The sequence below is a fragment of the Armigeres subalbatus genome, chromosome 1, assembly GCF_024139115.2.
Source record: "Armigeres subalbatus isolate Guangzhou_Male chromosome 1, GZ_Asu_2, whole genome shotgun sequence".
Taxonomy (NCBI): domain Eukaryota; kingdom Metazoa; phylum Arthropoda; class Insecta; order Diptera; family Culicidae; genus Armigeres; species Armigeres subalbatus.
The window spans coordinates 56,025,614-56,053,573 of NC_085139.1; the positions used below are offsets into that span (position 1 = coordinate 56,025,614).

The 27,960-nt window shown below is 44.5% G+C and overlaps 1 protein-coding gene across 1 annotated transcript in view; it reads right to left on the bottom strand.

The window, feature by feature from the left end:
- LOC134208419 (uncharacterized) overlaps nucleotides 1–27,960 on the bottom strand; it is a 320,420-nt gene that overhangs the window by 49,144 nt on the left and 243,316 nt on the right. Inside the window, exon 3 of the mRNA XM_062684394.1 lies at nucleotides 6,099–6,300. Coding sequence (XP_062540378.1) covers nucleotides 6,099–6,300 — 202 coding nt within the window. The remainder of the gene's footprint in view (nucleotides 1–6,098; nucleotides 6,301–27,960) is intronic.

Below are 27,960 nucleotides of genomic sequence, written 5' to 3' on the forward strand. Positions count from 1 at the left end.
TCCTGGGCCTTTTGAAAGGAGGCTTCCCGGCCCCTTGAAAGGAGGCTTCCTGGGCCTCTTGAAAGGAGGCTTCCGGGCCTCTTGAAAGGAGGCTTCCGGGCCTCTTGAAAGGAGGCTTCCTGGGCCTCTTGAAAGGAGGCTTCCGGGCCTCTTGAAAGGAGGCTTCTGGCCTCTTGAAAGGAGGCTTCCTGGCCTCTTGAAAGGAGGCTTCCTGGCCTCTTGAAAGGAGGCTTCTGGCCTCTTGAAAGGAGGGCTTCGGGCCTCTTGAAAGGAGGCTTCCTGGCCTCTTGAAAGGAGGCTTCCTGGCCTCTTGAAAGGAGGCTTCCTGGCCTCTTGAAAGGAGGCTTCGGGCCTCTTGAAAGGAGGCTTCCTGGCCTCTTGAAAGGAGGCTTCCGGGCCTCTTGAAAGGAGGCTTCCGGGCCTCTTGAAAGGAGGCTGGGCCTCTTGAAAGGAGGCTTCCGGGCCTCTTGAAAGGAGGCTTCCGGGCCTCTTGAAAGGAGGCTTCCGGGCCTCTTGAAAGGAGGCTTCCGGGCCTCTTGAAAGGAGGCTTCTGGCCTCTTGAAAGGAGGCTTCCTGCCTCTTGAAAGGAGGCTTCTGAGCCTCTTGAAAGGAGGCTTCCTGAGCCTCTTGAAAGGAGGCTTCCTGAGCCTCTTGAAAGGAGGCTTGAGCCTCTTGAAAGGAGGCCTGAGCCTCTTGAAAGGAAGCTTCCTGAGCCTCTTGAAAGGAGGCTTCCAGGCCTCTTGAAAGGAGGCTTCCTGAGCCTCTTGAAAGGAGGCTGCCTGAACCTCTTGGAGAGGAGGCTTCTGAGCCTCTTGAGAGGAGGCTTCTGAGCCTCTTGAAAGGAGGCTTCCAGAGCCTCTTGAAAGAAGGCTTCTGAGCCTCTTGAAAGGAGGCTTCTGAGCATCTTGAAAGGAGGCTCTGAGCCTCTTGAAAGGAGGCTTCTGAGCCTCTTGAAAGGAGGCTTCTGAGCCTCTTGAAAGGAGGCTTCTGAGCTCTTGAAAGGAGGCTTCCAGCCTCTTGAAAGGAGGCTTCCAAGCCTCTTGAAAGGAGGCTTCCAAGCCTCTTGAAAGAAGGCTTCTGAGCCTTTTGAAAGGGGGTTTCCTGAGCCTCTTGAAAGGAGGCTTCCGAGCCTCTTGAAAGGAGGCTTTTGAGCCTCTTGAAAGGAGGCTTCCGGGCCTCTTGAAAGGAGGCTTCCGAGCCTCTTGAAAGGAGGCTTCCGAGCCTCTTGAAAGGAGGCTTCCGAGCCTCTTGAAAGGAGGCTTCCGAGCCTCTTGAAAGGAGGCTTCCGAGCCTCTTGAAAGGGGGCTTCCGAGCCCTTTGAAAGGAGGCTTCCGAGCCTCTTGAAAGGAGGCTTCCGAGCCTCTTGAAAGGAGGCTTCCGAGCCTCTTGAAAGGAGGCTTGCCAACCCTCTTGAAAGGAGGCTTGCCGACCCTCTTAAAAGGAGGCTTGCCGACCCTCTTGAAAGGAGGCTTGCCGACCCTCTTGAAAAGAGGCTTGCCGACCCTCTTGAAAGGAGGCTTGCCGACCCTATTGAAAGGAGGCTTGCCGACCCTCTTAAAAGGAGGCTTGCCGACCCTCTTGAATAGAGGCTTGCCGACCCTCTTGAAAGGAGGCTTGCCGACCCTCTTGCAAGGAGGCTTGCCGACCCTCTTGAAAGGAGGCTTGCCGACCCTCTTGAAAGGAGGCTTGCCGACCCTCTTGAAAGGAGGCTTGCCGACCCTCTTGAAAGGAGGCTTGCCGACCCTCTTGAAAGGAGGCTTGTCGACCCTCTTGAAAGGAGGCTTGCCGACCCTCTTGAAAGGAGGCTTGCCGACCCTCTTGAAAGGAGGCTTGCCGACCCTCTTTAAAGGAGGCTTGGCGACCCTCTTGAAAGGAGGCTTGCCGACCCTCTTGAAAGGAGGCTTGCCGACCCTCTTGAAAGGAGGCTTGCCGACCCTCTTGAAAGGAGGCTTGCCGACCCTCTTGAAAGGAGGCTTGCCGACCCTCTTGAAAGGAGGCTTGCCGACCCTCTTGAAAGGAGGCTTTCCGACCCTCTTGAAAGGAGGCTTGCCGACCCTCTTGAAAGGAGGCTTGCCGACCCTCTTGAAAGGAGGCTTGCCGCCCCTCTTGAAAGGAGGCTTGCCGACCCTCTTGAAAGGAGGCTTGCCGACCCTCTTGAAAGGAGTCTTGCCGACCCTCTTGAAAGGAGGCTTGCTGACCCTCTTGAAAGGAGGCTTGCTGACCCTCTTGAAAGGGAGGCTTGCCGACCTCCTTGAAAGGAGGCTTGCCGACCCTCTTGAAAGGAGGCTTGCCGACCCTCTTGAAAGGAGGCTTGCCGACCTTTTTGAAAGGAGGCTTGCCGACCCTCTTGAAAGGAGGCTTGCCGACCCCCTTGAATGGAGGCTTGCCGACCCTCTTGAAAGGAGGCTTGCCGACCCTCTTGAAAGGAGGCTTGCCGACCCTCTTGAAAGGAGGCTTGCCGACCCTCTTGAAAGGAGGCTTGCCGACCTTCTTGAAAGGAGGCTTGCTGACCCCTTGAAAGGAGGCTTGCTGACCCTCTTAAAAGGAGGCCTGCTGACCCTCTTAAAAGGAGGCTTGCTGACCCTCTTGAAAGGAGGCTTGCTGACCCTCTTGAAAGGAGGCTTGCTGACCCTCTTGAAAGGAGGCTTGCTGACCCTCTTGAAAGGAGGCTTGCCGACCCTCTTGAAAGGAGGCTTGCCGACCCTCTTAAAAGGAGGCTTGCCGACCCTCTTGAAAGGAGGCTTGCCGACCCTCTTGAAAGGAGGCTTGCCGACCCTCTTGAAAAGAAGCTTGCCGACCCTCTTGAAAGGAGGCTTGCCGACCCTCTTGAAAGGAGGCTTGCCGACCCTCTTGAAAGGAGGCTTGCCGACCCTCTTGAAAGGAGGCTTGCCGACCCTCTTGAAAGGAGGCTTGCCGACCCTCTTGAAAGGAGGCTTGCCGACCCTCTTGAAAGGAGGCTTGCCGACCCTCTTGAAAGGAGGCTTGCCGACCCTCTTGAAAGGAGGCTTGCCGACCCTCTTGAAAAGGAGTCTTGCCGACCCTCTTGAAAGGAGGCTTGCCGACCCTCTTGAAAGGAGGCTTGCCGACCCTCTTGAAAGGAGGCTTGCCGACCCCCTTGAAAGGAGGCTTGCCGACCCTCTTGAAAGGAGGCTTGCCGACCCTCTTGAAAGGAGGCTTGCCGATCTTTTTGAAAGGAGGCTTGCCGACCCTCTTGAAAGGAGGCTTGCCGACCCCCTTGAATGGAGGCTTGCCGACCCTCTTAAAAGGAGGCTTGCCGACCCTCTTGAAAGGAGGCTTGCCGACCCTCTTGAAAGGAGGCTTGCCGACCCTCTTGAAAGGAGGCTTGCCGACCTTCTTGAAAGGAGGCTTGCCGACCCCCTTGAAAGGAGGCTTGCCGACCCTCTTAAAAGGAGGCCTGCCGACCCTCTTAAAAGGAGGCTTGCCGACCCTCTTGAAAGGAGGCTTGCCGACCCTCTTGAAAGGAGGCTTGCCGACCCTCTTGAAAGGAGGCTTGCCGACCCTCTTGAAAGGAGGCTTGCCGACCCTCTTAAAAGGAGGCTTGCCGACCCTCTTGAAAGGAGGCTTGCCGACCCTCTTGAAAGGAGGCTTGCCGACCCTCTTGAAAAGAAGCTTGCCGACCCTCTTGAAAGGAGGCTTGCCGATCCTCTTGAAAGGAAGCTTGCCGACCCTCTTGAAAGGAGGCTTGCCGACCCTCTTGAAAGGAGGCTTGCCGAGCCTCTTGAAAGGAGAAATCCATCATTTTACTTTTGAGCAAAATATCATTTCACGTCTTTTGATTTTTTCCTAGGACGATGTACTTTACAAATTCTGGATTTTGATCAAGTCTGGATCTAGGGATTTGGATCAAAATAATTGAAAATAGTGGGGGTCCCGTAGCATAATTTGCTACACGTTCGTCGTACAAGCGGATGGTCATGGGTTCGATGCTCAACCCCTCCACCAAACCCTCGTCAGTCTACGGATCCACAGCCCATACTGCGGTGGCGCCTTACAGGCACGACTGTTTGATGACGACTGTCAACTTGTTCATCTCCGAGGCATTCCTCCAACGTTACCTGGTTTAAAATTGCAAACGAACAATAAAACGATCATTGGAACGCGACATGGACAAACAGACCCAATGGACTAACGATTAGATGGACTGGCAACGACAACAATAATGGTAATGCAAAATTTAAAAAATAGATTCTGTGCAGCAGAATGCCACAGTAGATCTCGGCACAGTAGCGATTAAGAAACACATAGTGCCTACCAAATAAAGAAAGGAATGAAAAAAATAGAAAATAATGACTTTTTGCGAGAAATAGTGACTTTAGTGACTTGAGCTCGGAAAAATAGACTTTTTAGTGACCGACCCGAAAAAAGTGACCAAATCACTAAAACCTAATACCAGGCCTGCATTGGTTCAGTTTCTCATTCCTAATATTTTCCAATACTTCATCATAGCCGGTTTTGGAACATTTCGTTGATAGACATTTAATCAAATGACTTTTGGTCAAAGACATTTCGTCGAAAGGACGCTTAGTCGAAGAGACATTTAGAAGAATGGACATTTAATCAAAAGTAAAGTGCAGCATAGGTTTTCTTATTCTTTCTATGGATACTCTTTATTTCACTAAATATTAATACAATAATTAGTTCAGTGTAAAATTCACTTCCAATTATAAAGGCTCCCCCAGACCTAAGCGATTTCATCGCCGCGACGGCGACAACTAGTCGCCGCGACTCTATCGTTGAGTCGCTGCAGGCAATTTTCTATTTACGCTTCCATATCAACGACGACAGAATCGCTGTCGCGACTGTTGCATCGCGTGTGTTTGGGGGAACCTTAATTCGTTAATCTATTCTACACTCAGCGAACTGGACTATCGAAATTCATAACTGGCGCCTTATGAATCTTCGACGGATTATTCCACAGTGCTGCTTATACGCAGTTACCTTCCCGAGTATTCAAGCGTCGATGGGCGTGTGGTCTGCATAACGGCCTCCCGATCCCGACGCCTATGGTTCGAATCCAGTCTGCCTCACTTTTTTTAAAATGAAAATCATCATTCATAAGGCAACATATTGAAATTCATACCGATTCCTTGTGCCAAATTTTCATAAGGCGTTTGATTGAAAATCATTCGTCCATTTTCCTCAGTGTACCTTATTTCGACTAAATGTCCATTCGACGTAGTATCCTTTTGACCAAATGTCCTACGTCTCTAGTTTACTGAACATTTATTTTAGACTAAATGTCCTTTCGACCGAATGTCCATTCGACGTACTGTCCTTTCGACCAAACGTCATTCGAACCTTAAATTAACTCCCCTATCAGGGAAAAATATCAAGCATGGACTATTATCGCTTTACGACAACCTATAACGTCATGAACACGCTAACGTCGGAATTAGATAATATTAGGTACATTGGCAGGTGCTGTTCCAAAATAAGATTTCAATTATAACTAATTCGCAAAGTTATCATTTCATCCATTCAAATATTAATTTGACGAAACATCATTCGACGAACTGTACTAAGCTTATTTATTCGAAAATCTGCTTTCGACTAAATGTCCATTCGGCAAATTTTCCTTTCGACTAGCAACCCTATAACCAGAGAACGGCGGGGTGAAAAACTGTCGAATAGGCAACGCATGAAAATGCATGAAATCGTAAAAATAATACTGGCAGCACTTGAACTTTTTGCTTGCTTTTTATGGATGCCGAATTAGAACCGCTTTTGAGGCGGAAAAACCACTGGGCTATCCGTCGGCATATATACCAATTGGAAACAAGATAGCGATCTCTTATTATAATATTTCTACTTTCGACTAAACGTCATTCGAACAAATGTACATATGTCTCTAGTTTACTAAAAATTCATTTCGACTAAATGTCCGCTCGACGGAATGTCCTTTCGACCAAATGTCATTCGACGAAATAGTATAGATTCAATTTCTAGTGCAAACTTTCGCTGACCAACAAGATTTGACACCTGCGGAATAAATCCTGAATTGCGTTGCGTTGCGCCTCAGTTCTGCAAGTCTTGCGGAAAACCGAAATGGGTAACACATACTAACTGACAAAACTCACCTATCGTGGGCGTGGAAATTCAGCCGGACCACGTTGGCCGGGCCATAGCTGGCCGAACCGTGGTCATAGTTGACACTGCGCCTCCGCCGCCGGTGCGCTTCGTGGTGCCGATGGGCAGCCTCCAGCTGGCTGCGATCGAATCGCGCTGGTTCCCAGTGCTTGATGAAGGGATTCAGCGCCCGCAGCGATGCCGGGATGGAATCTGAAAATGAAATAATGAAAAATTATAGGTTAATGATTGATTTGACATTTAAATCATTTGAACCAATTCTGGCAAAAATACAAAAGAAAACTTTGTTCGCAAATGTAAGAAATTGTTTTCGTTTGTTTGAGAAACTACATTCAAAAACTTTTTTTTGTTGTTTTCTCGGAATTAGATAAAATAGATATATGCAGTTTCTCAAACAAATGATTCATTTGTAATTTATTGTCATTAATGAAACTATAGATTGAATTTAATAAAAAAATTAATAATTAATTTGATTCATTCCAAATGTTTCCTCATTTATTTTCAAGAATACGTACATATTTTCAATTCTATTTTTTGTCATTAATTTAAGCAGTACTAACCAATTTGATTATTGATTAACAACTTAACTTCTTGTTAAGATGATTTATGTTACGGTGCAAGATAACAAATGAAACAGTTCCTCTGCGCCCAAACTTTTCACCATTTCTGGGAATCATTAATGCCTCACACTTAATCTACACATCCACAGATCCGGTCCCAGATCGATTATCATTCATTTATCACACTCTGACTTTCATCGCGATTCGCACCAATTTTCGCGACTCGGATGAGTGCGTCTGTGTGCCCACGCCCCAGCACTATGAGCTCCATTATCGAGACCTCGCCATGGGGCAAAAGTTTGCGGGGGCCGCAGCAAAAACCATTTCAACGCAGTTTCGTTAACCTTGGGCGTACGAGGGACCAGCGGTGCCCGTTATCGATAGATGGCCCCAAGACCGTGTAAGTGGCGTCGACGACGCGATGTCACGGTTGCGGGTGGATGGTTACCGGTGGCAGTAAAGTGGATATCCATAAATCAATTTTTGAGTCCGACGACGGACGGTTGCTAACGTAACGCCTGAGGGTATGCAATGGGATGATGGCAACAGCGCACGGAAAGCACGGAAAGTTATGAGCCCTGGTGGTATTCATGGCGAAATCGAAGATCAAAAGCTAGCTGGGTGCCAATTGACTCTGACCCGAAGAATGCGGGCGGGAGCAATCGGATCGATTTCCAGGATTACTTTCTTTCTTCAAAATATATTGGTGTTGAAATCTTTAGACATTGGTGGAAATTGTTTCAGACTGAATTATCAATACAGTGACATCCCGATTTAATAATAATAAAATGATAAAATGTTAAGTGATAAAATAGGAAATGTGACAAAATCTAAAAAAAAATAAAGTTTTAAAATGATTTGGCAAATATGAATCAATTTATGCCTTGGAAAATCAAAATGCGTAAACGTTACCGGATATTCCTGGTCGACAAGGCATTCAAAAGGCATTACAGAAAGTTATTTCAAAGAGATCATTGTTGTGTGCGGTATTATTTTCAAGTATAAAAAATTCCAGGAAGAATTCATCCGATTTCCAGGTGGAAATCATCCTAATTCCGGAAGGAATTCATTCAAATTCCAGAATGAATTTATCCGAGTTCCGGAAGCACTTGCTTATAATAATTTTGGTATCAAAATTCATCCGAATTCCGGAAAGATTTCATCCAAATTCCGAAAGGAATTCATCCATGTTTCGAAAGCAATTAATCTAAATTCCAAAATTAAATCATACAATTTTCGAAAAAAAATTCATCCGGATGGAATTCATCCGGATTTTGGAGGGTATTTCTATCATTTGCTATAATTTACGATTGGCTAAATAGATAATAGGCAACAAAAGCTTCAATGTTAGAACAAAGTATTATCCATAAAGGAATAAATTTCTTCGGGAAGTTTGGGAAAGAGAGTCGTGGCTACTCTCGAATTTGCACGAAGAGCCTGCGATCAAATTAATGCCACGTCTTTCACTTTCGTCCGAACCGCAGATAATAGTGCAGATAATCCTGCCTTATTATTGTGTTCGTTATTCACTTTGTAAGATTTAAAAGCTACGTGGTCATACTCTGATTCTTGTATTTAATGTAATTCTCTTCGTCAAGTCCTTAGTAAAGTTGTGCTAGAAAATATAGTTTGCTCGTAGATTTATGCATCCAAAATCATTTTAGGCCAGGTAATGTGGGAATTGTGCTATCGAGTAAATATCTGTGCAGTGTGATCATTGTCTTGAATAGCCGACGGCTGTATATCTGTTTCAAGCGCCAGGTCAGCGGATACCCCGGGACAGAATACCGTCTTCAAGTCGCTTCAGCGGGGACTTGTGGTCGACCATTGCCACCATCGACCAAACCGCCATTTGTTGAACCGCCCGCCATTCATTGGCCCACGTGGAGCTCATCGATCGCCAGCTGCCACCGGCGATAACAGCAGCGCAGATACAGCAAGAGCAGTAACCATTTGGTGAGCCGTGAGTTCAGTCCGAGTCTAACATTTCTAACATTCAAAAATTATATTTTTGAAGATTCGGAAACTTTCCACCAATTTTCTAATTGTATTGAAACTATTCACTATCAACGGCAAACTATAGAAAATTTAAGTTCTTTCACGTTTGGTGAAAAATTTCAGAACCAACCAATTTCGTACATGCATCCCCAACACGGACATCAGACTGCTGTAACGTACGGACCTTTTGGCCCACCGCTTCATATTCTCTGTACATAAAAAGAGTCGTGTCTTGCGCGCGCGTCATTTTCGTTCGAGATTCCACGGCGAGCGGACTGCTCCGCTGGAGCGTGGACCGTCCGGTAGCGGTATGGTAACAACGGCTCGGTGGCGTTGGCGTTCGGTGGTGTATTTGGCAGCAGCAGCGCGTCATTCACGGTTGAGATTCCACGGAGCGTGTACCATTCGGCGTCCGTAACAACGAATCATAGGACGGAGGTCGTGGTACAATTAAAATTAATCGGTCCTTTGTTAGGACCACCGTTATACACAGTAGAGAATTTGGTTTACCGAACATGTCCATCAAAGTGAAATTTCATACAATAACGGCGACCAAAAAAGGAAACTCGTCGTCAGTAAAAACATCACTCGAGTGAATTCGTTGCTCACATGCTGTTAGTAATTGCAAAGGCGCACAATTTCAAAAATCGATCCTTTATCAGGACCATTTACTGTGCAAAGAGAAGGGTTTGATTTGCCGTGTTTGAATTTGCGGTACAGACGATAGCGCGGCAAATAGTTTTAACATAAAGGATTTTTCAAAAGAGCAACCGCTAGTGACCGGAAAATTCTTGGAGTCCAGTAAAAGTTTGTAGCATGATTTGAGCTTGGATATGTGCTGTTAGTGATTTAAAGACATATTATTGAGAAAATATATAATAGGGGAAGTGCATCGATTTTGGCCAACTTATGTAATCGTTCGGTTCCATTATGGACTTGTTGGCTCCAGCACAAGTGAATTTCCGTCACCAATCCCTCCCGTTACGACCTTTCCAAAGATTACACCTCGGAACTGCCACACTCACTGGACGAGGATGATCCCACGAGTGAGTGCGTGTTCCACTTTCACGTCATACCAAGTGTGACCAGATGCGATAGACGTTCGAGCAGTTTGAGTTCGGGCAAAATACGCACAGCCCTGTTCCATTTGAGCTTGCCCATAGGGGGTGCTAAATGCAACAGGATGGGCAAACACAAAAGCATAAAAACATAATTTATGCTAGAATAGTATATAAAAGAAGCGGAAAAGAAGGGTTTCTTTCTCTTTTGCATAGTGATCCTAGAAAGAAGTCGTAGTGCGCGCGTGTTTAAGTTGTAAAAGGTTTATTGTCTGAATTATTGTTGGTGAAGCTCTTTTTAATTTTGTGTTGTTTCTTTTCTTATAATAGGATCTGTTCAATGTTACTTATTGTTATAATACGGATTTGTGTTAGTAAAAATCGATTAGTGTGATTAGTAGAGTTAATGGGTCAAACTTAGCCTAAATTAATGTAATGCTTTAAAATATAGTAAAATCCCATTCGACTCCACACGAACAAATAACGACAGTGACAAACGAATTAAAAACCAAATAGAAAAAGGTAAATGTTAGTGTGAACAGATGAAAAATTAGAGGTTAGGAAGTGACGTCGCAGGGTGCCAATCCGGTGTGTCCTGGTCCACGACAAAGGGACCTTTTTCTTTTGTGCTTTTGCGAAGTTCTCGACAGTGCAGTGCATCGGTGGAAACTTCCGTGGGGGAAGAGTTAGTTCCGGTTCTTTCGGCCGTATAGATCCCGACGATTTGGATGCCGGAGACTTTCGGTCCAAATCCGTGCCGCCATTGCTTTTGAGCACGCGGGATTGCCGTTTGCTGAACGTAGGCCGCCATCTTCCAGCCACATTCCTGTGCCGCACTCGTCCCGTCCGTGGATTGACGTCCGGACTGTAAAGACCCTGCGACCAACGCCAAGCCGGCCAGATCGAGGCTGATCGGCCACATCCACATCTCTTCCAACAGAAAACACCAAACCAAGCGCAAGTACCCTTGAATGTGACGTCACAAATATATTGTTAAAATTGTTAACCTCAGGTGTAGCCATTGAAGAGAAAGAGCAGACCTGAATTATAAAGGTCTTTCACCATTTTCTCTTGTGTCGTTTTCCCGGGTCTACAAAGGGACCATCAAGCCTCGTCCTTCTTGGATCACTATATAGATAACCCCTTGAGTAGAGGGGTGATTGAAGAAGTAGCGTAACGACCCGGTAGAATACCCTCCCGTGAGCTAGCGAGTTTCACTTAGTGCCTATTTTGGCCTTCCTCCCAACTGTGCGTGGCGTAATGAGAACCGAAATAGCGTGCGCGCGAGACAGTAGCTTTCTTGTATTCAATAAAGTAAAACCATTAGCCCCGCCTATTAGTAGTAACGGTGCACATTTCATTTATGCATTTCCACATTCACTGTAAGGGCGGAGTCCACCTCTTTGTTTTATCTATGCATAAAAAGACACGTGTTTCGGGCGCGCGTGTCATTTTCTTTCGAGCATTCACAGAGAGCGGACACGATGGTGTGACTGTTCAGCATCGGAAGCGATCGTCGGGCGGAGAGTCGACCATGGCATGCATCGAGTAGCGATAACGGCTGCCGCAGCTATGACGTTGAAGGCAGTCAAGGATGGGGAGCGGCGGTCGGAAGGTCAGAATCACTCAAGTGAAATTTTCGTTATGGTTCCAGTGACAACGGCTGCCGCAGCGATTACGTTGGTGGCATCATCGCACACGGTGTTTTTTGTGGGGAAACATTATTTTTCAAAAAACAGTATCTCTGAAACACCCACCTCGTGAAAGTAGATGCTCTCCTCCTTCCAAATTTTTGTGGGAGAAATTCGATAAGAGATTTTTTTTTGGGATGAAATTTGACGGTACAATTGAGTCTTCACTTCCCATAATGAGTGTAAAATAATGTGGTCTCGGTTCCCTGGTCATGCATCCATTGCATTTAATTGCCACTCAAGTAACATACTTATGCAATGGCAAGCATAGAAAAGCTTCCAATAAATAACTGCGGAAATGCTAATAGAACGCTAATTTGAAAATCAGGTATAGTTCCAGATGAAATGTAGAGCCATTGAAAAAAGGAGGAATCGTGTTTGATTTATTATTTGATTACATTTTTTCAAAGCAAGCATTCCAAAACATCCGAATCATTTAAATATCATGATACATATGTGCACAATCAACTATCATAATAAAAAGTATGCAGTTTTCAAAAACTAAGCTACAGCTAAGCTAAAGCTAAGCTAAAGCTAAGCTAAAGCTAAGCTAAAGCTAAGATAGAGCTAAGCTAAAGGCTAACAGAGTGAATGGCTAAGCTGCTAAAGCTAACTGAAAGCTAAGCTAAAAGCTGTGCTAAACAATAGCTGAGGCTGGGGCCCCAGGCTAACAGGCTGGGGCTAAAGACAGCTAGGGCAGTACAGGCTGAGGAGCTGAGAACAAGCTAGGGAGGCTAGCAGGGTGGGGCTAAGCTGGAGCTAGAGCTGGCTGGTGGGGCTGGAGCACAGTGAACTAAAGCTGGAGCTGGGGGTGAGGTGGGAGTGGAGCTAAAGCTGGGCTGGGCTTAAGCTGGAGTTGAACTAGCCAGCTAAAGCTGGGCTGAGAGGTGGGCACAGGACAGGGAACCTGGGGTGGGAACAGGAAGCTGGGGTGGGCTGGGTGGAGTGGGGCAGTGGGGACAGTGGGTGGGAGCTGGTGAGCCACAGGGTGAGACTGAACAGACAACAGGGTGGAGACAGAGTGGGAACAGAACAGAGTGGGAGTGGGGAGCTGAGGGTGAGGCTCAGACAGGAGGAACAGGGCAGGTGAGACTGGGAACAACAGGAGCCAGGAACAGGACAGTGGGGGTGGAGCTGAACAGGAGCTGTTTAACAGAGTGGGAACAGGAACTCTGAGGAACTGGGGGTACAGAACAGCTAACAGGAACAGGAACTGGGGGACAAGGAACAGGAGCTGGAACAGTGTGGGGCTGGAACAGGGCTGGTTGGCTGGGGCTGGAACAGACAGGTGGGGTGGAACAGGCTAAGCTGGGAACTAGTTAGACAGGAACAGGGTGGGAACAGGAACAGTGAACAGGTGGAGCTGGGAACAGAGCTGTGGGGTGGAAGTTGGGAACGAACAGTTGGGAACAGACAGGTGAGCTGGAGCTGGGGTGGTGGGTGAACAGGCTAAAGCTGTTTGGGCTGGGGGTGAGCTGGCTGGAGCTGGGGGCTGAACTAACAGGGAAGGCTGGAGTAGCTAGAACAGAACAGGTGGGCTAGGGGCAGGTGTGAGTTGGGGTGGAGCAGGAACAGTGAACAGGGAGGCTGGAGCTGGGAGCTGGTGGTGAGGCTGGGGAGCTGGAACAGGTGGGAGAACAGGGTGGAACAGCTGGGGTGAGCTAACAGGGGTGAACTAGCAGGGCTGGGAGCTGAGAACAGAGGTGGAACAGGTGGAACAGGAACAGGGGCTGGAGTCAGCTGGAACAGGAACAGCCCGGTGGGGTGAACAGGAACAGAGGAACAGAACAGACAGAGGGGAACAGGAACAGGAACAGGGAACAGGAGAACAGGGACAGCCCCTGAGTTTGAACAGGGCTGGGTGGTGCCCCAGGTGGGAACAGGAACAGGAACAGGGTGGTGGGGCTGGAACAGGGCTGGTGCAGGGGCTGGGGGCTCAGCCGTGAGTGGGGGCTGGAGGCCTGGAGGTACAGGGGGGGAGCAGAACAGTGGGGTGGGAACAGGGCTGAGCCTGCTGAGGCTGGGGATAGTGCCACAGGGAGTGCCTGGGGTGCTCAGGGGTGCTGGGAACAGACCAGCCTGGCTCAGCTAAACATGGAACAGCTACTGAGCTGAAACAGAACAGCTCTCAGCCGCTAACTAGCCTGGCCTAACAGGTGCTAAAAGCTCCTGAACAGCTGCTTAACAAACAGACAGTAAGCTGTTGGGGAGTTTAAAGCTGCCTAAAGCTAAGCTAAAGCTAAGCTAAAGCTAAGCTAAAGCTAAGCTTAAGCTAAGCTAAAGCTAAGCTAAGCCAAATGCTAATGGTTCGGTGTTTTCGAGGTAATAAAGTTAGAGCATTCGTTTTTTTTTTCAGACAGTTAGAAATGTTGAATCAATTTTGCTGTTTATGCATATTTTCATCACTAGATTGAATATTTATAATTTTTTTCCTTCATTATTTCGATAACAATAAGGGGCTGTCCACAAAGTACGTCACACCTCTAGGGGGGAGGGGGGTTCAGAGCAGCGTGATGATCCATACAAAAATTTTAGAGGTGTATTACAAAAAGTGTGACGAAGGGGGAGGGGGGGTTGAAAATCGCCAATTTTTGCGTGACGTACTTTATGGATCTTCCCTAAGCGAAATCATGTTTTATTTTCGATATGAGGATGTTTTGAACAATCGGTATGCAAATAGTTGCCAAAAGACATCTAGTGGAAAATATGTGAACTAATATTTTCCTTCGCAAGAAATTTTAGTTTTTTCTTTCTCGTCAGTACATCGGAATATGGTATGAAGAGAAGACATTTTTGGAAAGAGAAAGAGAATTTATAAATCTCTTTTTATAAAGAAATTTTTCAATTTTTCCTTGAACCTTGGGATTTCGGCTGCTGTTCTACTAAAAAAATTAAACAAATTCTACTAAACGCTGCCGATGCAGATGACAATCGAACGATGATTTCAAGCAAAACTACAAATCAAACGCGCGCGTGGGAGCAGCTTTTTAAATTGAGTTGAGACGATGGCTGCGCCGGTAGCGGTCCAAGTAACATTTGTATGGTCGTCGGTGGTGATTGAGAAAAATGTTTGTTCTGAAAACAGTTTAAGATAATTTTTGGTTGAAATTCGCTATTGTGTCATGTATACAACCTAATGTACATATGATATTACGATTCTCATTGCACTAAGAGGTTTTTACGTAGTTTACGTCGAGCGGTCGTGTCTTGTACACAACCCTTCTGATTCATGTTCATTGTGAATTGATATAGCCGAAATGTAGGCAATTTACTGTAAAAGTGAAATCTTAAAACCACCTGTAGAAATCGGATTTTCAATAGTTAAATGCATTTAATCAATTGATTACAATAGTTGAATGAAATCCTAGAGAGTTAACTGTTCGATTCATACCAATACCTCGAGAATCCGTGGAAAAACGGCTGAGTTATTGGCTTTTACTTCCTGACCTCTTTTCGTGACGGTTCCAAATTTGAAACTTTGGAATGACCACCCTATCTTACCGAAAGATAGGGGAACTGGGGGTAGGACGCCCACGTTAAGGAAAATGCCATTTTTATCAATGAAAACCACCATTTCAGCCAGTTTTCATCAGCGCATACTGAAGAACAGCATATCTGCGACTGACTACCGATAACAGATATCTAATTGTCCATTTTATTGCACAGAAATTTGATTTTTAAAAAGCACCCGAAAAAAATCAGAAGGGTTATGTACAAGACACAACCGCCCAACGTAAACTACGTTAGACAGTTTGTTCATTGAGGATTGTAGTGCCATCATACATGAATATTTTTAGAAAATTCATTTGATTACTTATGTCACTGGTTTCGAACAAAACTAGCGTATCTTGAGATATGAAAATTGTTGGATACGACAATTGTTTAAAAAAAATTACTGTGAAAAGCCAAATTTATTCATCAGTGATAATGATGCCTTTATTGGATCCGAATTGCCTACATTTGGGTTTTGAAGCATTTGATGAAATATTTCAATAGAAATATGTTCCGTTTGCAACTTTTATTATTCAGAAACATTCCAATCATAGACATATCTTGTTTTTCGTGCATCACTAGAAATCATAAAATGTCAATCATGTACCAAAACCCAATTAATTTGGTGGTGATGCGCGCGAGTAGTAAACGTTGCGGACGGGAAAAGAGGGTGTGTGTTATTACAATCTAACTCCCACTGTCTGGCAGTGTCACAAGTGTTGGTAAAATCTCAAAATCTCACATCTCATCGGCGATTCAAACCATGCGTGAGTCAAATCCCATCAGAATCATGGCCCAGAGATTTGCTCATGATTCGAATCACAATTTGCATCATTGCATGATATTTACGTGTTCTTCATTGTTGAATGCATTGAATTAACTGTTAACTTTTGTTTAACTATTTTAACGTCCTAACCCAAAGTTTCAATATAATTGACAAATTGGTAGAGAATTTCCGCGTAGATTGATATATAAATCTCAAAAATCCATCGGAAGATAAAGACGCTATTAAAGTTCAAAATCTTACATGATTTCGTGACGGTCTCGAATTTGGAAATTTTCATTTGTCCCCCTGTATCCGAGTCTTCCCCTTAGACGTAGTTTACGTCAAAATGATTTTGAAACCATGCGGGGTGAGATGCGCCAGTGGATGGGTTAAAACGCGCATGTGCTTATCGTACTGATTTTCATTTTAATTGCCTACATTAAGGCAATTAACCGAATGTTTCAGCTGTTTCGGTCATACGAAATGAGCATGGGCGTAATGCCCCACACCGACCTCAGAAGTTTGAAGGCCCATAAAATCGTTTTAAAACCATTTTTGACGACGATTTCGTGTGGAACATAAAGAACACGAGTAAGCAGCATGGCTCATGGCTCAATTATTAATTTATCAATGTATAACAGCGACAGAAAGACTAAATTCCACCGAGCTAGAATTGCATTAAAACACGCAAAAATCGTTTTTTCGAGTTTTTCATGTATAACTAGAGAAAAATCATGAAATATATGTATCCAATGGCAATATTTTTCATTGCTTTATCGTATAGACTATTGAAAATAATCAAAATGGGGATATTTAACCTTATTCAGGGGTGGCGCGTTTTAACCCCTATGGGCGTGCTACCCCCACTTCCCCTATGCCAAAAGATAGGTCAAAATGCCAGTCAACTTTAGTTTGCAAAAAAAAAATAATAAAGTCAAACACAGGAAGTTTTGTTGCCCATGTCCGCCTTTTTCAACCAAATATCCTCCTTTTTCGCTACGATTTGGATGAACGTCCGCCTTTAGAAGAATTTAATACGGTCGCGTAATCGGCTGGTCCCTTTCCGCTGGCACAAGTAAGATGGAAATGTATGCAAACTTCGGGACATTTTTCATTGAAATTGCGAAATTCTAGCACTGGTTCAGTGCTCTGAATCCTAGTTCATTCTGCCAAACTTTTAGTACAGCAAATATAATAATTACATTAATTACACTCAGCTCAGACGGTCATGATCACAATAACATGCATTTCAGAAATTGTTTCAGTATCACAAGTCTAGGGTTGAATGTCAATTAGTCACAAGTGCCACCACTAGCTACTGTTTCCAGTTAGACTAGTACGTGATAAAAAAAAATCAGGCTAATTACTACTGTCTGTCTGGTAGAATCGATTGGATGACAGACTTGATCCACTTGTCAATGAAAAGTGCTTTCTTATGGGTCTGAAATCAATTGTTCTTAGTTCGTTCTAGAGAAAATCGCAAATGATAAATCAAAAATATGTGGTTTTGAAAACAATTCAAATTGTTTGATAATTTCACATTAGAGTTATTCAAATATTGACTTTTACAGAATCAATAACAATAATGAACAGTTTTGTTTTCTTTATAGCGTTGCTTACAACATTCAGATCGCTTCGCAACAACAACTGACTATCCGTTGATTATATTCAAATAGTTAATGGGCCACCTTACGGAATGGTCTTTTACGTAAGTGGCAATTTCCACAGTAACTTTCTATACCAACTTCAAATGACCCGTGCATATTCAAACAGTACATACAAATCAGCAAAAAAAATAAGGCAAGTACAAACGTTTAAGCATAGAGGAGCAAAAAAGTTAAAATTTAAATCACTCTTATGTCACATACATACACCAAATATTCATACATTTATGGTTTTTCAAACGAGAGTGAATTCCTCACGGAAATCGAATGAATTCCTCACGGAATTCGAATGAATTCCTCACGGAATTCGAATGAATTCCTCACGGAATTCGAATGAATTCCTCACGGAATTCGAATGAATTCCTCACGGAATTCGAATGAATTCCTCACGGAATTCGAATGAATTCCTCACGGAATTCGAATGAATTCCTCACGGAATTCGAATGAATTCCTCACGGAATTCGAATGAATTCCTCACGGAATTCGAATGAATTCCTCACGGAATTCGGATGAATTCCTCACGGAATTCGGATGAATTCCTCACGGAATTCGGATGAATTCCTCACGGAATTCGGATGAATTCCTCACGGAATTCGGATGAATTCCTCACGGAATTCGGATGAATTCCTCACGGAATTCGGATGAATTCCTCACGGATTTCGGATGAATTCCTCACGGATTTCGGATGAATTCCTCACGGAATTCGGATGAATTCCTCACGGAATTCGGATGAATTCCTCACGGAATTCGGATGAATTCCTCACGGAATTCGGATGAATTCCTCACGGAATTCGGATGAAGTCCTCACGGAATTCGGATGAAGTCCTCACGGAATTCGGATGAAGTCCTCACGGAATTCGGATGAAGTACTCACGGAATTCGGATGAAGTCCTCACGGAATTCGGATGAATTCCTCATGGAATTCGGATGAATTCCTCACGGAATTCGGATGAATTCCTCACGGAATTCGGATGAATTCCTCACGGAATTCGGATGAATTCCTCACGGGATTCGGATGAATTCCTCACGGAATTCGGATGAATTCCTCACGGAATTCGGATGAATTCCTCACGGAATTCGGATGAATTCCTCACGGAATTCGGATGAATTCCTCACGGAATTCGGATGAATTCCTCACGGAATTCGGATGAATTCCTCACGGAATTCGGATGAATTCCTCACGGAATTCGGATGAATTCCTCACGGAATTCGGATGAATTCCTCACGGAATTCGGATGAATTCCTCACGGAATTCGGATGAATTCCTCACGGAATTCGGATGAATTCCTCACGGAATTCGGATGAATTCCTCACGGAATTCGGATGAATTCCTCACGGAATTCGGATGAATTCCTCACGGAATTCGGATGAATTCCTCACGGAATTCGGATGAATTCCTCACGGAATTCGGATGAATTCCTCACGGAATTCGGATGAATTCCTCACGGAATTCGGATGAATTCCTCACGGAATTCGGATGAATTCCTCACGGAATTCGGATGAATTCCTCACGGAATTCGGATGAATTCCTCACGGAATTCGGATGAATTCCTCACGGAATTCGGATGAATTCCTCACGGAATTCGGATGAATTCCTCACGGAATTCGGATGAATTCCTCACGGAATTCGGATGAATTCCTCCTGGATTTCGGATGAATTCCTCACGGAATTCGGATGAATTCCTCACGGAATTCGGATGAATTCCTCCTGGAATTCGGATGAATTCCTCCTGGAATTCGGATGAATTTCTCCTGGAATTCGGATGAATTTCTCCTGGAATTCGGATGAATTTCTCACGGAATTCAGATGAATTCCTCCTGGAATTCGGATGAATTCCTCCTGGAATTCGGATGAATTCCTCCTGGATTTCGGATGAATTCCTCACGGAATTCGGATGAATTCCTCACGGAATTCGGATGAATTCCTCACGGAATTCGGATGAATTCCTCACGGAATTCGGATGAATTCCTCACGGTATTCGGATGAATTCCTCACGGAATTCGGATGAATTCCTCACGGAATTCGGATGAATTCCTCACGGAATTCGGATGAATTCCTCACGGAATTCGGATGAATTCCTCCTGGAATTCGGATGAATTCTTCCTGGAATTCGGATGAATTCCTCCTGGAATTCGGATGAATTCCTCCTGGAATTCGGATGAATTCCTCCTGGAATTCGGATGAATTCCTCCTGGAATTCGGATGAATTCCTCCTGGAATTCGGATGAATTCCTCCTGGAATTCGGATGAATTCCTCCTGGAATTCGGATGAATTCCTCCTGGAATTCGGGTGAATTCCTTCTGGAATTCGGATGAATTCCTCCTGGAATTCGGATGAATTCCTCCTGGAATTCGGATGAATTCCTCCTGGAATTCGGATGAATTCCTCCTGGAATTCGGATGAATTCCTCCTGGAATTCGGATGAATTCCTCCTGGAATTCGGATGAATTCCTCCTGGAATTCGGATGAATTCCTCCTGGAATTCGGATGAATTCCTCCTGGAATTCGGATGAATTCCTCCTGGAATTCGGATGAATTCCTCCTGGAATTCGGATGAATTCCTCCTGAATTCGGATGAATTCCTCCTGGAATTCGGATGAATTCCTCCTGAATTCGGATGAATTCCTCCTGGAATTCGGATGAATTCCTCCTGGAATTCGGATGAATTCCTCCTGGAATTCGGATGAATTCCTCCTGGAATTCGGATGAATTCCTCCTGAATTCGGATGAATTCCTCCTGAATTCGGATGAATTCCTCCTGGAATTCGGATGAATTCCTTCTAGGAATTCGGATGAATTCCTTCTAGGAATTCGGATGAATTCCTTCTAGGAATTCGGATGAATTCCTTCTAGGAATTCGGATGAATTCCTTCTAGGAATTCGGATGAATTCCTTCTAGGAATTCGGATGAATTCCTTCTAGGAATTCGGATGAATTCCTTCTAGGAATTCGGATGAATTCCTCCTAGGAATTCGGATGAATTCCTCCTAGGAATTCGGATGAATTCCTTCTAGGAATTCGAATGAATTCCTCCTAGGAATTCGAATGAATTCCTCCTGGAATTCGGATGAATTCCTCCTGGAATTCGGATGAATTCCTCCTGGAATTCGGATGAATTCCTCCTGGAATTCGGATGAATTCCTCCTGGAATTCGGATGAATTCCTCCTGGAATTCGGATGAATTCCTCCTGGAATTCGGATGAATTCCTCCTGGAATTCGGATGAATTCCCCCTGGAATTCGGATGAATTACTCCTGGAATTCGGATGAATTCCTCCTGGAATTCGGATGAATTCCTCCTGGAATTCGGATGAATTCCTCCTGGAATTCGGATGAATTCCTCCTGGAATTCGGATGAATTCCTCCTGGAATTCGGATGAATTCCTCCTGGAATTCGGATGAATTCCCCCTGGAGTCGGATGAATTCCTCCTGGAATTCGGATGAATTCCTCCTGGAATTCGGATGAATTCCTCCTGGAATTCGGATGAATTCCTCCTGGAATTCGGATGAATTCCTCCTGGAATTCGGATGAATTCCTCCTGGAATTCGGATGAATTCCTCCTGGAATTCGGATGAATTCCTCCTGGAATTCGGATGAATTCCTCCTGGAATTCGGATGAATTCCTCCTGGAATTCGGATGAATTCCTCCTGGAATTCGGATGAATTCCTCCTGGAATTCGGATGAATTCCTCCTGGAATTCGGATGAATTCCTTCTGGAATTCGGATGAATTCCTCCTGGAATTCGGATGAATTCCTCCTGGAATTCGGATGAATTCCTCCTGGAATTCGGATGAATTCCTCCTGGAATTCGGATGAATTCCTCCTGGAATTCGGATGAATTCCTCCTGGAATTCGGATGAATTCCTCCTGGAATTCGCATGAATTCCTCCTGAATTCGGATGAATTCCTCCTGGAATTCGGATGAATTCCTCCTGGAATTCGGATGAATTCCTCCTGGAATTCGGATGAATTCCTCCTGGAATTCGGATGAATTCCTCCTGGAATTCGGATGAATTCCTTCTGGAATTCGCATGAATTCCTCCTGGAATTTGGATGAATTCCTCCTGAAATTCGGATGAATTCCTCCTGGAATTCGGATGAACTGCTTTAAGAATTCGGATGAACTGCGTCAGGAATTCGGATGAATTCCTTCCTAATTACGGATGAATTCCTTCCGGAATTCGGATTAACTACTTCCGGGTTTCGGATTAATTCCTTCCCGATTTTGGAAGAATTTCTTCTGGAATTTGGATGAATACTTTCCGGAATCAAATTACATTAGTAAATTAAATTCGGGATTGATTTAAACCTTGCAAAGTTTGTATAATCGTTAAAATCTGACAATTGTGTATAATTTCAAAACAGTGTCTGCATAAAAATCTTACATTTGTCGTATTGAAATCTTGCTGAATTGTCTATGCAAAAATTTCATTCAGAAATTTTGAGATTTGTTTATTTGGTGTACAAAACTTTGCCACATAATCTCGGCTTTGAGCAATCAGGAGTGAAATAATAAATTCATCATCTTGCGACAAATTCGTTCACTTAGTCATCCGCCCGACATAACCTGGCCAGCAATTTAGGGTAAACGGATTAGCAAGCAATTAGTCCACTTTTGCAACGCTAATTTTGCCACCTTTGAAGACGGCTAGACAAAACGAGTTCATCATTCCTCTGCTACGTCGTCGTTGAGCAGAGTACCGACGGAAAGTTCTTTCCACCGCAAAAGGTAAAACGGTGCCTGCAGTGTGATAGATAACGAGCTTTAAAGCGGCCCCGCAACGTTGGGTACCACAACTCACGCAGATTGAGCCATCTTGGGCAGACGGAAAATGGGCCACCAGAGGCGGAAATGAGACTCATTCCAAGTGCGCGCGTCTTCCACCGCGTGGATAATTGACTTGGCGGGCCCCAAGTGCTCTCAAGCCAAATTTAGGTTTGAACTTTACCACGCAACAACGATGATTACGGTGGTGATTACAGCCCAAACAAAAGCAAACTGGTTGCTTTCATTGCTGACGAATCTCGCTGTTGTTGTTGTTGCATTCAATCATTCCGAGTCCACCACTACCGAAAATAGCATCAATGACCATAACAGAACTCAAAAATTCAGTTCGGTTACATATCATTGCGCGGTATCGCTGGTAATGTCTATTCACAACCAATAATGGAAACGGCAGTGGCCGTATGCCAAAAGAGTTTTTGTAACAAAAAAAATCGTAAATAGAATTTTGGAAGTTCGAAACGAAGTAATATACAATTATTAAGTGCAGAATGATTACATAGGGCGTAATTGACTTTGTTCAATTACTGCTGAAAAGTTCTCCACTGTATGCTAGCGACCACCCGAAACGTAACTCAATGTTTGCACATTTTACTTTTCGAAGTTTATTTATGCACGCGGTGCCTCAGAGCGACCGCTAGGGCATAATCCGCAACGTGCTTGATCGAGAAACCGAAAGTAGCAATAACTTCTCTACGTAGTCTAACCAAATAAATCGAAAAGCGAACACTTCAACTAGTTTCGCCTATTGCCGACTAGCTGGATGCCGGGTTTCACTTTTGTAGCGGTCCATAGTGCGCGCGCGAAACAAGCAGCTTGCAGGAACCGACCAGCTCTTCGACCCGGCGGGCCGGGCGGTGTGGTGGCGTGGCGGCACAGTTAGACAAAACGGCCGCACGTAAAGCAATTGCATAATCAGCGCCATTTGGTTAGCGAGAACGGTTCCAATTGACCGGTTGTTGCACGTCACGCTACAACCGGTCAACAAGGGGCGATTTGCACATTGAAAGTCGGAGGGTTAATCATGCTTTTTATTGCAAACCAGCTCCAGAGACCTTCAAAAATGCTTCGAAAGCGGTCAATCGATTGTTTGATTTATCAAAAGGAAATGTTCACAAGGCTCAATTATATGATACAATATTTTTCAATAGATTTTACTCAATGAATGTTTGGACTTAACAATTAATCGTAGCTAGATGTTCAAAAGTTTGTAGAAGGAATCCGATGGGGTTTCTCCAAATTTCTGAAAGGGTTCCCCAGAAATCCTAGAGAAATTCCCCAATTCCAGAAAGCATTTATTCGAATTCCTATAGACGAATTCCGCCGAATGCAACGTTTGTTGTCGTCGTTTTAACAAAGTGTCAATGTTATTTGATTATGTATAGAAATGTTATTTGATTGTAAAAATACGATTAGTGTTTAATTGTATCTGTCTGTGTGATCAATTCGAATACTGGTATAAATATACAAGTTCTGTGAGGCATTCATCCGGACTCAAGAGAATTCCACTGAAATCCATAATCCGGGATATATTCATCCGAATTCCGGAACGAATTCTTTCTCTCTGAAATCCGTGAGAAAAGATCTTCGAATTCCGGGGGAAACTATTTACAAGTTTTAAGAGGATTTGTTTTTGCATTCCAGGTGGCATTTACTCCGAATTTTGGGTGTAATTCCCTCCAAATACCGAATGGAATTTTCTCCCAATTCCGGAAGAATTTGTCTCTATTTTCCGGAAGGAATTCTTTTCAAAATCCGGGTGATATTCTCTTCGAATTCCGAGTGGAATTCTCTCCGCATTCGGGAAAAAGTTCTCTTTGATTACTAGTAGGAATTATTTCCGAATTCCAAGAGGAATGCTCTCTGAATCCTTGGAGGAGTTCTCGTCAAAATCCAGAAAAAGATCTCTTCGAGTTCCGGATGTAATTCTTTTGGAAGTCCCGGAGCAATTCTTTCCAAATTCCATGAGGAATTCTCTTCTAATGCTGGGTGAAATTCTTCGCGAATTCCATGTGGTTTTCTCTCCAAACTTCTGAGAAATAATATTCTCAATATTTCATGAGAAATTCTTTCCCATTTACGAGTGGATTTCACAACGAATTCTGGGAAGAATTCACCCGAATTCCGAAAGGAATTCATCCGCATTCCGGAAGGAGTTCATCCGAATTCCAGAAGGAACAGTGTCAGGCCATAAGGCCGAAGATCATTAGACCGAATGATAATTAAAAACGGAAAAAAATCTGTTCTTCCATTATTCTTTCTTTTCATTTCTTCTTCTTCCAGCTTCCCATTTCTTTTTTCTTTTTCCTTTCTTCCGTGGACATTATCCCTTCTTATCTCTTCCTTCTTCCTTCATCCTTCTTCCTTCTCCCACCTTCCTTTTTCATTTGTCCTTTTTCCTTCTCATTTCTTATGTCTCAGTTCTCACGTCTCTCTTCTCCCTGCTCACTTCTCGAATTCCGGAAGGAATTCATCCGAATTCCGGAAGGAATTCATCCGAATTCCGAAAGGAATTCATCCGAATTCCGGAAGGAATTCATCCGAATTCCGGAAGGAATTCATCCGAATTCCGGAAGGAATTCATCCGAATTCCGGAAGGAATTCATCCGAATTCCGGAAGGAATTCATCCGAATTCCGGAAGGAATTCATCCGAATTCGGAAGGAATTCATCCGAATTCGGAAGGAATTCATCCGAATTCCGGAAGGAATTCATCCGAATTCCGGAAGGAATTCATCCGAATTCGGAAGGAATTCATCCGAATTCGGAAGGAATTCATCCGAATTCCGGAAGGAATTCATCCGAATTCGGAAGGAATTCATCCGAATTCGGAAGGAATTCATCCGAATTCGGAAGGAATTCATCCGAATTCGGAAGGAATTCATCCGAATTCGGAAGGAATTCATCCGAATTCGGAAGGAATTCATCCGAATTCGGAAGGAATTCATCCGAATTCCGGAAGGAATTCATCCGAATTCGGAAGGAATTCATCCGAATTCGGAAGGAATTCATCCGAATTCGGAAGGAATTCATCCGAATTCGGAAGGAATTCATCCGAATTCAGGAAGGAATTCATCCGAATTCGGAAGGAATTCATCCGAATTCGGAAGGAATTCATCCGAATTCGGAAGGAATTCATCCGAATTCGGAAGGAATTCATCCGAATTCGGAAGGAATTCATCCGAATTCGGAAGGAATTCATCCGAATTCGGAAGGAATTCATCCGAATTCGGAAGGAATTCATCCGAATTCCGGAAGGAATTCATCCGAATTCGGAAGGAATTCATCCGAATTCGGAAGGAATTCATCCGAATTCCGGAAGGAATTCATCCGAATTCCGGGAGGAATTCATCCGAATTCGGAAGGAATTCATCCGAATTCGGAAGGAATTCATCCGAATTCGGAAGGAATTCATCCGAATTCGGAAGGAATTCATCCGATTCCGGAAGGAATTCATCCGAATTCGGAAGGAATTCATCCGAATTCGGAAGGAATTCATCCGAATTCGGAAGGAATTCATCCGAATTCCGGAAGGAATTCATCCGAATTCGGAAGGAATTCATCCGAATTCGGAAGGAATTCATCCGAATTCGGAAGGAATTCATCCGAATTCGGAAGGAATTCATCCGAATTCGGAAGGAATTCATCCGAATTCGGAAGGAATTCATCCGAATTCGGAAGGAATTCATCCGAATTCCGGAAGGAATTCATCCGAATTCCGGAAGGAATTCATCCGAATTCCGGAAGGAATTCATCCGAATTCCGGAAGGAATTCATCCGAATTCCGGAAGAAATTCATCCGAATTCCGGAAGGAATTCATCCAAATTCCGGAAGGAATTCATCCGAATTCCGGTAGGAATTCATCCGAATTCCGGTAGGAATTCATCCGAATTCCGGTAGGAATTCATCCGAATTCCGGTAGGAATTCATCCGAATTCCGGTAGGAATTCATCCGAATTCCGGTAGGAATTCATCCGAATTCCGGTAGGAATTCATCCGAATTCCGGTAGGAATTCATCCGAATTCCGGTAGGAATTCATCCGAATTCCGGTAGGAATTCATCCGAATTCCGGTAGGAATTCATCCGAATTCCGGTAGGAATTCATCCGAATTCCGGTAGGAATTCATCCGAATTCCGGAAGGAATTCATCCGAATTCCGGAAGGAATTCATCCGAATTCCGGAAGGAATTCATCCGAATTCCGGAAGGAATTCATCCGAATTCCGGAAGGAATTCATCCGAATTCCGGAAGGAATTCATCCGAATTCGGAAGGAATTCATCCGAATTCGGAAGGAATTCATCCGAATTCGGAAGGAATTCATCCGAATTCGGAAGGAATTCATCCGAATTCCGGAAGGAATTCATCCGAATTCGGAAGGAATTCATCCGAATTCCGGAAGGAATTCATCCGAATTCGGAAGGAATTCATCCGAATTCGGAAGGAATTCATCCGAATTCGGAAGGAATTCATCCGAATTCGGAAGGAATTCATCCGAATTCGGAAGGAATTCATCCGAATTCGGAAGGAATTCATCCGAATTCGGAAGGAATTCATCCGAATTCGGAAGGAATTCATCCGAATTCGGAAGGAATTCATCCGAATTCGGAAGGAATTCATCCGAATTCGGAAGGAATTCATCCGAATTCGGAAGGAATTCATCCGAATTCCGGAAGGAATTCATCCGAATTCGGAAGGAATTCATCCGAATTCGGAAGGAATTCATCCGAATTCGGAAGGAATTCATCCGAATTCGGAAGGAATTCATCCGAATTCGGAAGGAATTCATCCGAATTCGGAAGGAATTTATCCGAATTCCGGAAGGAATTCATCCGAATTCCGGAAGGAATTCATCCGAATTCCGGAAGGAATTCATCCGAATTCCGGAAGGAATTCATCCGGAAAAAAATAATCCGAAATCCAGGAGGAATTGTTTAAATAGTGGCAATCTCCTCCAGGGACTAAGCAATCCAGGGTGCTTCGGAATGTTACCAGATGGACCAAATATCCTCAGAACACATTCCTGAAGATTTGTTTTGCAAAATCATGAAGTTTGATACGTCGCAAGCCTGGTTTCAGTAATGAGCGAAAATTGGTCACTTCCCCCAGGGAATTAATTACAGAGGGTTCCGGAATGTGACCAAATGAACCAAATACCCTTGGAACAAAAAATCCTATTGGCTTATTTTGCAAAATCATAAAGTTTGATTCGTCGCAAGACAGAAGGTTTCAGAATTAATCAGCAGCTACTGGAAGCAGAAAGCTACTTTTGAGAATTTTATGTTTTCACGTTCATCCTACCGCTGGATATTATTCTTCTATCAGCAGGTGCATGCAGCCCTCTGGCTTGAATCTGGATTTCAAAAGCTTCGATTGGCTGCACTTCGTACATCGCCATTCAGCAGTATCACAATCAACCCCGCGCTATTGTTCGCACAGATTAGCTCGCAGACACGGGCATCCAATTCACTGGTGGGGGTGGCCCAGCCTGTACGAACCGTGAGGACATGCAGTGCAGGGCTGGAACCGCACTTTTGTACGGTTGGTGTTCGTTTACACAAACGCATCGAGAGCCGAACAACCAAGCGACCGACCACACCGATGGCAATGGATGCACAATTCAATTTGCAGCCGGGGCGTGCATCCGGTGCGAATCCTCGCGATGTTCTACAGCACAGGCAGCTGCACCCCGTGGGAAATAATCGAAACTGTGCGTTAATTGGGAGGTGACCCACAGCCAGGTGCGTCGGTCCCCCACCGGTCCGGAGGATGAGTGTCGTGTCGTGTCGAGATGGTGATGGATAGTTGGTATTGCAATTATTTCCGCGGTTTCCGGA